The following is a 10,780-nucleotide window of genomic DNA, read 5'->3' as shown; positions in this document are numbered from 1 at the left end:
ACCATATTGGACCCATCTTAAGATCAACCATCTTCTTGATCCCATGCACATCTTCAAGAATGTGGGATCTGGTATTTGGGAACATATTATTGGTAAACGAGACAATGTTAGCGTACGTGAGGACTTGCAGGTCGCAGGATGTATGCATCAAGCTTGGCCACCACGAGAGGTGGGTGGGCACGTTCGTCTTCTGCCTGCACCATGGATTATATCAAAGAAAGAGGAGAAGCAGGTAAAGCAGGCCATCACCACTTTGTGTACTCCCACTGGATGCATGAGATCATTGAAGGGAGCCTTTACAACCACTAAGAAAAGAGGCGTTGAGCAACTATATGGGTTGAAGTCCCACGATTGGCACAAGATGCTCCAAGTAAGTGTTTTCCAAGTCTTGTACGTTGAAATTAAATTTTGTAATGCCATAAACCATACATACATGTGCTCTTATGTGCGCAGTTCATACTACCTACTAGCATCGACCATTGTGCAAATAAGAGTTTGAAAAAATGTATTTATAAGATGGGCGAGCTTGTGAGGTATGTAAAACCCATGTCAGATCACCCTTCATTATACCTTGCAAAATGAACATGCATGAGGTATAACGTTGTCGTGACGTGGGCGGTGTCGCTGGGAAAGTGCGAAACTTCTGGCTGTGAGAGTTGTTTTCAAATCCCACCAAGACCAAGGTAAAAGATTGAGTTCAAGTGAGTCAAAATGTCATGATATAAAGTGAGCATGGAGCCGTAAGAGAGTGGTGGGATTTATTTTTTAAAAAAAAGTAGAGAGAAGAGCTTTAAAAATTTGAATTAATACCCAGCTCTTGTAGGCTTCTCCCTCTTTTGAAGTATTGATGACCTCTGGAAATTGTTAAGTAGTTTCAACCTCTATTCTTGTCAGCTTGCATGAGCTTCAGCATCAACAGTCGCCTTTATATAGAAGCTTGGATATCACCTTGGTAGTATAAGCTTTGTTAAGTTGAGTTTTGATCAGTAGAAGCACATCCGAATTCGGAGCTGGGAACTCACTCTGCCTATGGCGGGTACTATACTCATTTTTTCCTTGCCATGACAAGAGTAGCAAGGTAGCCAAGACTCACTAAATTCTCTCTATTTCTTCCCCTTCTCTGACTACAGGTTGAACCGGTTTTAATGGCAAGATGGAGAGCCCAGACCCACTAGTGCCAAGTAGAAAGCATGACTCTCCTTCTCTGTTGCTGGTCGGAAGGTATCCACAGGATCACTCTAGAGCTTCTCTTCAGCCAGCGTTCCCCCCCCGATGCTTCACACACACCAGGCGGCTGGCTTTCTTTTTTTTTAGTCCCCTCACAACCCTCGCCAACTGCTTTTTCCACATTGTCCCTTCTCACCAGCGGCCACCTTCTCCCCAGTCCCCGCAGCAGTACCAGCCCACACCAACTGCGCCTTAGAGCCCCTCACCCGCTCTTCCCCAGGGCGGTCACTGTCCTTCCCTTCGCTTCCCCTTTGCTCTCCTCAGCTTCATCTTCTCCAGGATCCCGGCTCCCTTTTCCCTGGTTGTAGCCCTCACCAACACGACCACCTTGTCTTTGCTTGCGTTAGCACTTGTAGGCTGTTTAACTCACGCAAGCCCTCACACAGTCAGCAAACCTTGCGCCTATGGCTACAGCTAGCCATAAAAAACACACATCCCCCCCCGTACTATCTTGCCCTCTCCCCCATCTGCAGAATCCCCCCCCCGCTTCTCACCAGTCACCAGCCCGGCCTTTTCTTTATATCTGCAGCTGTGCACGGCCTTCCTCCCCAGGCGGTTCGCTTCTCTTTTTTTCTACTTGCTTCCCCGCTACTCTGCTCTACGAGGCGTCTGCTAACCACCCCATCACCCTCACCAGCTCTCTTGTGCCCTCATCACTTCTGCAAAGGCTGCCTAAACTGTCCATGCCAGAACCCGTTGCGTCCTCTGCTCTCCGCATTTGTAGACGACCACCGCCCTTCTTCGCCAGCAGCTGCTGCTGGTGCCGACTTCTAGACGTCGACTTGGCAGCCAATAAGCCCTTCCACATGGCCTACACAATCCCCCCCTATATAACTTAGCTCTTTGTCCACTTTCTCTTTTTCTCTTTTCATTATCAAAGCCTACAATAATTCCGGGCTTGCCGTGTGAAGAAAGCAAAACACTCCAGTGATCCACCCATCAGCATCTGTCCTCTTACTTGCAATGAGAAGAGCCTCAACATGGTGCCCATTACGGTCGAAAAATGCCAAAGGAAATTTTTCCGACTCTTGGCCATTCACTGCATCATTCAACACTATCATCAGCTTTGTGACCACATCCTGTCCGTGCAGGCGACAGCAAACCATCTGCAACCCAAAGATCTCACCCACAAGCATTTTTCCCAAAACCTCCTCCCTTCTCCAGCTTCGGATCATCACGCCGCACCTACGACCTTCCAAAACCAGAGCTGCAATATCTGCTTTGAATCATCAGCATCATTATTACCAAGACACGGCCATTTCCCAGTCATTTTGAACCTCAATCAAATGCCACTATCATCTCAAGCATGATTTCTGAGCATTTTACCATCTCGTGGGGCCAAGAAAAGCTGTTAAATACTCAAGGAAAATCCAAACCTATGTACATAGGCACAGGGACTTCTGCTAGCCCCCAAGGTTCACCATAAACATAAAAACTCCACGATTCACACCACACTCATGTACTGGGGCTTCGAGACCTGGCTCAGCTTCAGCTCGTCTTATTGAACCTCATTTACAATATGAACATATGTACATGGGCATCATATAATGACTCAAGTCATGGCACTTAATCCCATGCATCTAGATTTGCATTTAATGGCCTCACATGCATGGTTTCACACCATAGACGTGCCGTGGCACGACATCCACCCCCTCTAAACCTGCACATCCTCTGGTATCATCAAGATCCACATATAACTTGATGTCGTCTTCATCTTCTACATTACCAGGAAGATCATCCTCTTCCTCTTCAACCATATCCATACTATCACTGTCAAGCCTCTCATCCTGAGTCTCCTGTGAATCAAAAGGATCACTGTCATGCTTTCTTTTAAACATCTTGATTCTTTTGCCTGCCACAAGATTCTTTATCTCTGTTCCATCAAGCTCACACAGGGTATACGTGGCATTTCCATGCACATGCTTGACAATGTAAGGGCCAAACCATCTTTTTGCAAACTTTATTTGAACAGTGAACTGGTTGTCAAGGCTACTATCATACATTAGGACCCAATCACCTTCTTCAATAGGTTTTGGCCGGAGTCTGTGTCTTCTATCAAATCTTTCTTTATTTTTCAACCTTGCATCTTTCAAACGAGCTTTAGCAAGCTCTACATCTTCAGGCCTCCTCTCCAGCTGCCTTATTCGCAATGCAAGGAGGTCTTCCCTGTTCAATCCTTCCACCCAGGGCAATACATTCCAAGTTGGAACTACTTCTTCAACTAGCATTACTGGCTTCTGACCATACATTAATTCTGCAGGCATGTATCCTGTCACACTGAGCTATGAGTTGTACGGTCAGCCCACAAAGCATATGGTAGCAGCCTTGGCCACTCTCGCATTCTTTCTCTGCATGCCTTAGCCAAAGCTTTAATGATTGGAGGATGTCCTCGCTCACTTTTACCATTGCCCTCAGGGTTGTAAGCACATGTTAGGGATAGTTTGATGCCAATTCTAGAGAAAAATGCCCTTGCTTCTTCAACATCTAGCTCACCCCTATCAGCTGTTATTTTCCCAACACAACCATACCAGCAAATCACATCTTCCAAGAGAAATTTGCATACTGTTTCCGTACTCTTTGTTCTAAGAGCACGCCCCTCTACCTGATTTGTCAAATCTTCTCTTGCAAGTGCTATGTACCGCATCTGCCAAATTCCCAAAGGCATTGTAACTAGATCCACTACCCATTTGTAGTGCATGGCAGGTGGGTAGGTTGGTTGCAAGCCATCACGATGCCGCACATTTGAGTACATTTGACATACCATGCATGTTTCCACATATTGGGAAATATCCTTGTACATTCCTTTCCACCAATATCTTTTCTTTATTTTGGTAAAGGTGGCCCACACACTTCGATGTCCAGCCCAGAGACTCTCATGGAATTCTTTCATGAGCTTCCCTTGAGTCTCTTTATCACATATGACTCTCTGTGGCATAGCATTCCTCTGCTTAGGATGCTTCCAAAGGTATCCATCCTTTAGAAAATAACCATATGCTTTTCTGCGGATCCTCTTAAATTCTGAGTCAGACCAATTTTCATGTCTTGTCAGAGTACTCAAGTATTGACCAATAAGCAGCCAATCTCCTTCATACATTTCCTCAGTAAAAGACTCAAGTGCATTTGATAGGCAAGTATGGTCCCCTTTTGCATATGCAATAGTGTAGAACTTTGTACCTACATCATCAATGTCACTAATCATCCCTTCTTCATCTTCATACCTGGCTCTTGATGGCATATCTGCAACTGGGTTGTCTTTTCCTGCAATATGCTCAAACTCAGGATTTAGTGACTTGATATAGGCAATCCACCTAAGCATAGCGATATCTGGAGTGGTGCAGCTTGCAATCATCCCAAGGAGTGGCAAGCAATCAGTTTCTACAAGTACAGATGCCCCCAATAAGATATTCTTTTTCACATTTTAGAGCAGTGACTATTCCCCATAACTCTCTCTTGATCTGCGGATATTTTCGTTGATGAATGCTTAATACCTTTGCTCCAAATCTGATTACATACCTGTGATCATCCTCATCATCTTGCCCTACTGCTCATCCTATCCTAGTAGGACTAGTATCAACTGTAACAATCACAGGCTTGCCACACTCATAATCCGCCTTTCTTAGAGTAGGTGATGATTGGAGCAGATATTTCAGCTTCCGCAGCATAACTTTAGTATGTGCTGCACTCCACAAAAATTTTTTATTTTTCCTCAAAAGTTGATAAAGAGGATCTACTACATGTGCATAATGTAGGATCCATATAACATAAAAGACACATGCACCAAGAAATCTCCTCAGCTCTGTAACATTAATGCATATCTCTTTCATTCTTTGTATTGCATCTATCTTGGCTGGACAAGGTCAGCGTCCACTAGTACTACAAAGATGCCCCACTATTAGCACTTCACCAACCCCAAACACTGATTTCAGTCCAGATAAAGTAAGATTCACCTCTTCAAGCCTGGATAGAATCATATCACAATCCTTTATATGATTGGCCACAAACTTGCGGCACCCCTTCGAATTCAAATCCCCATCTTTGTCTTTCTCATCACAGCCCTTTATTGGTACATCGTCCAGAAAAGGCATAGTTATTTGTGGTATGAAGTCTCGCAAGACTTTATTCATTCCATTCATCGTATGCGCCACTGAGTTGGTGGCTCCCTGTGGTAAGGTACGCATCCTTACCAATCCCAAAGGAGTTTTCATTGTGGTCAAGTCCCTGCTTTGTATATCCAGCTGGAACTGATCATATCCCGAATACAGATCACCCATAGAGTATATAGCTTTCCCTGCAAATGCTTCTGTAAACTCATCCACAATCGGACCTACTCCCACATTCCTGATTGTGACCTTGTTTATAGGTTGCATGTCTTGAATGAAGCGCAATGCTCCATTTTTCTTTGGCACGGTAAACCATCTGTTGGAGTATGGAGCACATGATGGCTCCAAAATTCCCATCCTGATCTTTTCTTTTAGTAATTCCATCAGCTTTGGCAAGAGAGCCTTTGGTACTGGAATCGACCGCCGCAAGTTCCAGGGCATATGTGGAACAGTGAAGATCACCATCGGTGCTGTTACACTTGGATCAACACAGCCTATCTCATGCGGCTGAAAAGCAAAGGCTTTCCCATGTTTTACAAGCATCTCCTCAAAGCATTCCTTTTCAACTGGCAACAGAAAATCCTTTTCACCAATCTTCAGCTCTTTTAGGGTTTCTTGTGTAAACTTATGCCCAATTTTCTTCGGATCTCTGAGATTTGGTTGCATAGAGGCTTCATCTATCTTCTCCTTGCTTTCTGGTGGCAGGGGCAAGGCAACTGGTTTCACCTTCTTTGCAACCATTTTATACTTTGTATCAACTCGAGCATCTGTCCCACAATACATACCTTTGCATTCCACTTCTTCAAATTCCTTGATTACATCATACATACCCACAGACGATACTTTCACCATCTCATTCCCACCCTGCAAGCATGAACTTCCCATGGCACAAAGCTCACCCATAGTATCCACAAATGACACCTCATCAAGGACACCTGATATAAACTCATCCTTCTCCAAAAGACCACACTGTTCAAAACCTTTTTGTACATTCTGTACATATTGACGCATACCACGCTTCAAATCCTTGCTTTTTACAAAGACCAGTGACCCATAGCTAGAAAATCCCTGAAAATTTACTGAAAAGTTATTTACATTGATTGAGTCCTGCGAGAACTCATTTTCCCTTGTACCATTGGAATCCCGCTTTATAATGGCACCTGGCCAAAATCCCTCATCTCCCTGTAGTTCATGAATTCTCTGTTTATCTTTGGGAGTGACTGTGCTCGAAGAGACTCACGGTTCCTTTCATGGTTAATACAAACTGTCAAGAACTGAACAGCTTTCTTGCCATCTTTACTCCTTATTTTTGCATATGCCGAGCCATCATCCAAAACCTTTGTTTCCATCCTCACAGCTATAATGTAGGGTTGCCCAAGGATGAGGGGATACGATGACATCTCCTGAACAAAGAAGTTCTGATCATCTTTCACATCCCCTATAGTTACCCTTACATTTGGACAGGCTGCATAGAGCTCTCCAGATGAGTTATTAGCTGCTTTAATCATCCACCCATGATCTACATCCATTGGCCACTTACATTTGTTGTAGAGATTTTTAGCCATAAGATTTATTTCAGACCCATGATCAATTAGAGCAACATACGGCTCTTCCAAGTCACCTATCTTGACAAGGGTTTCTATGGTTGCTCTTGCCCAATGGCTCTTGGAATAATGACTCTTTGTAAGAACTTCTTTTTCATCATCCTCATCCACAAAGCGCACTTGTCGTGCCCCTTCAGCAGAGTGATTACATTCCACCACATTCTCTCTCTCTTCCTTTTGTTGTACCTGTACTCCATGAGTCTTGGAAGTGCTTGCCTCCCCTTGTGATGGAATAGATTCAATTATGGACTGCCTTTTCCTTCGTATAATATCAATTATCTCATCATGGAATTCTTTCTTTGCAATCCCCAAGACTTCCCCTAGTGTAAATTCCACCCTACTGTTTAGAATCCTCTCTTCAAGCATCTTTTTGAGGTCTGTTGTGCGGCTTCAATATCAGATTGAAGCTTGTAGAGTGGACTTTTCCCTTTACCCTTCTCCTTCTCATGCTTCATTTTTGCTGGCACTTCTTCCATTGATACTTCCTGTGGAGGTCTGCTATGCGGTGGAGGCATATGTGATGGCCCAGGATCCTTCTTTTCACTACCACGAGTGACCCTTTTTGATGGCCCTCCTTCCTCATTTTCCCTCTTATGCTTTTCCTCTACCTGTGCCTCATTATTCTGGCATTTTGCAATGTAGGCATGAACAGATAAAGAATCCACAAGCTCTTCCCAGCCAGTCTCAAGACGTATACAGTCACCTGCCTCATGCAAAGCCTGCTTAGACACCTTCTTTGACGCAATTAGTTCCATTGTTGATGGCCAAAAATCTTCATTCTCAGATTCCTGCTTTGATTGACCAGCCTTTAACCCATAGGTTGCTGCCTCAACCATAGAGATGGCATGGCTAGCAGCCATATCCTCAACCAGCTTTTTCATCCCTCCTTTCCCAAAGTTTGTGCTTAATGGAAGACCAGTCTCTGTAAGGTGGATTTTCCCCATCTTTGAAAAACACAAGTTGATTTTTGAGGGCTTCCTTATAGCTAGCACAGTCTTTCTTTGCATGTTCTGGGTCATCACACCATATACATCTGAATGTAAACCCTTCTTTGCTTTGAGGCCTTTGCATAGAAGCCTGCCCTAATGGTAGCCCTTTTTCTTCAATCCTGGACATCTTCAATTTTAGGTCTCGCATGCCCTTAATAAGCTCTCCCATCTACCTTTGGGATTGTAGCAGCTGGTTTTGGTAGATTCTCAGGGGTAACAGTAGTTATAGGAGTTGCCGCGCTCATCACCATTTTATCCCTCCTTCGCTACCGCTTTGCTAGCATGGTGACCGCATCCTCGACATCATTCCAATCACTCTTTAATCCCTGCTCTATATCCTTATCTTCAAGGAGGATTTCCAGTTTCTCTTGAAGATCTTTCCCAGCTCCTTGTAAGAAGAGCTCTGTTTTTTCCCTGTCCAAGGTTGTGCGCTCAATCCTTGACAGCTGGGGATAACGCTTCTCAAACTCTCTTAGCAACTCTGTGGTAGAAATTCCCATTTTGGGTTTTGTGACCCATTCCAAGAAAGTTCGCTTGGTCACCCGCTCAGAATCCTCCATGAAATAATCATCCTTCAAAGCAAGCTTGAACTCCTCCCAATTTCTGCCACCATGTGCTGCCTGTAATCCTCTTATGCGCTCTCTTATTTCAAGAACACATACCAGCTCAAAGCTTCGAACCATATCATCCTCACTCACCCTGTTTAGCTCCATTTCCTTTGTGTAATTGCGCAGGTACTTTGTGATGTCCTTACCATCAAATTGATCCACCTTTTTCACAATTGACTGCAGTACTTTAGTCGTGGAAATTTGCCCCCTCTCAGCAGCTTGCTGCTATTGCATATACATAGTAAACATCTGAAACATTGCATAACCCCAGGGTCAAAATGAACCCCCTGACCCTCAGGATTCTTAGCCATAGCTTCCCTTTGTATTTCACCACACTCTCACCCCAGCAGTTTCACATCGGGTTCACCAAAGCTGTCGTGACGTGGGCGGTGTCGCTGGGAAAGTGCGAAACTTCTGGCTGTGAGAGTTGTTTTCAAATCCCACCAAGACCAAGGTAAAAGATTGAGTTCAAGTGAATCAAAATGTCATGATATAAAGTGAGCATGGAGCCGTAAGAGAGTGGTGGGATTTTTTTTTTAAAAAAAAGTAGAGAGAAGAGCCTTAAAAATTCGAATTAATACCCAGCTCTTGTAGGCTTCTCCCTCTTTTGAAGTATTGATGACCTCTGGAAATTGTTAAGTAGTTTCAACCTCTATTCTTGTCAGCTTGCATGAGCTTCAGCATCAACAGTCGCCTTCATATAGAAGCTTGGATATCACCTTGGTAGTATAAGCTTTGTTAAGTTGAGTTTTGATCAGTAGAAGCACATCTGAATTCAGAGCTGGGAACTCACTCTGCCTATGGTGGCGGGTACTATACTCAATTTTTCCTTGCCATGACAAGAGCAGCAAGGTAGCCAAGACTCACTAAATTCTCTCTATTTCTTCCCCTTCTCTGACTACAAGTTGAACCGATTTTAATGGCAAGATGTAGAGCCTAGACCCACTAGTGCCAAGTAGAAAGCATGACTCTCCTTCTCTGTCGCTAGTCGGAAGGTATCCACAGGATCACTCTAGAGCTTCTCTTCAGCCAGCGTTCCCCCCCCGATGCTTCACACACACCAGGCGGCTAGCTTTCTTTTTTTTTAGTCCCCTCACGACCCTCGCCAACTGCTTTTTCCACACCGTCCCTTCTCACCAGCGGCCACCTTCTCCCCAGTCCCCGCAGCAGTACCAGCCCACACCAACTGCACCTTAGAGCCCCTCACCTGCTCTTCCCTAGGGCGATCACTGTCTTTCCCTTCGCTTCCCCTTTGCTCTCCTCAGCTTCCTCTTCTGCAGAATCCCGGCTCCCTTTTCCCTAGTTGCAGCCCTCACCAACACGACCACCTTGTCTTTGCTTGCGTCAGCACTTGTAGGCTGTTTAACTCACGCAAGCCCTCACACAGCCAGCAAACCTTGCACCTATGGCTTCAGCTAGCCATAAAAACGCACATCCCCCCCGGTACTGTCTTGCCCTCTCCCCCGTCTACAGAATCCCCCCCCCCCGCTTTTCACCAGCTCAGCCTTTCCTTTATATCTGTAGCTGTGCACGGCCTTCCTCCCCAGGCGGTTCGCTTCTCTTTTTTTCTACTTGCTTCCCCGCTACTCTGCTCTACGAGGCGTCTGCTAACCACCCCATCACCCTCACCAGCTCTCTTGTGCCCTCATCACTTCTGCAAAGGCTACCTAAACTGTCCATGCCAGAACCCGTTGCATCCTTTGCTCTCCGCACTTGTAGACGACCACCGCCCTTCTTCGCCAGCTGCTGCCGACTTCTAGACGTCGACTTGGCAGCCCCAATAAGCCCTTCCACATGGCCTACACAATCCCCCCCCTATATAACTTAGCTCTTTGTCCACTTTCTCTTTTTCTCTTTTCATTATCAAAGCCTGCAATAATTCTGGGCTTGCCGTGTGAAGAAAGCAAAACACTCCAGTGATCTGCCCATCAGCAGCTGTCCTCTTACTTGCAATGAGAAGAGCCTCAACATGGTGCCCATTACGGTCGAAAAATGCCAAAGGAAATTTTTTCAACTCTTGGCTATTCACTGCATCATTCAACACTATCATCAGCTTTGTGACCACATCCTGTCCGTGCAGGCGACAGCAAACCATCTGCAACCCAAAGATCTCACCCACAAGCATTTTTCCCAAAACCTCCTCCCTTCTCCAGCTTCGGATCATCACGCCGCACCTACGACCTTCCAAAACCAGAGCTGCAATATCTGCTTTGAATCATCAGCATCATTATTACCAAGACACGGCCATTTCC

The 10,780-nt window shown here is 45.1% G+C and overlaps 1 protein-coding gene across 1 annotated transcript; it reads right to left on the bottom strand.

Annotated features, from left to right (window-relative positions):
* Positions 1-1,452: 1,452 nt before the first annotated feature.
* Positions 1,453-6,338, bottom strand: LOC147602612 (uncharacterized). The gene is made up of 4 exons (XM_086797812.1): positions 5,552-6,338; positions 2,130-2,443; positions 1,862-2,038; positions 1,453-1,584 (listed from the first exon to the last, which is right to left on the bottom strand). The coding sequence occupies exons 1-4, from the start codon at positions 6,336-6,338 to the stop codon at positions 1,453-1,455; spliced, it is 1,410 nt and encodes a 469-aa protein (XP_086653938.1).
* Positions 6,339-10,780: the final 4,442 nt, after the last annotated feature.

This window comes from Cibotium barometz, unplaced genomic scaffold (genome assembly GCF_041138505.1).
Source record: "Cibotium barometz isolate CiBa-2024 unplaced genomic scaffold, ASM4113850v1 ctg368, whole genome shotgun sequence".
In the NCBI taxonomy this organism is placed as follows: Eukaryota; Viridiplantae; Streptophyta; class Polypodiopsida; order Cyatheales; family Cibotiaceae; genus Cibotium; species Cibotium barometz.
Note: the sequence above shows the minus strand (reverse complement) of the source record. Positions and strands in the feature narration are given on the sequence as shown.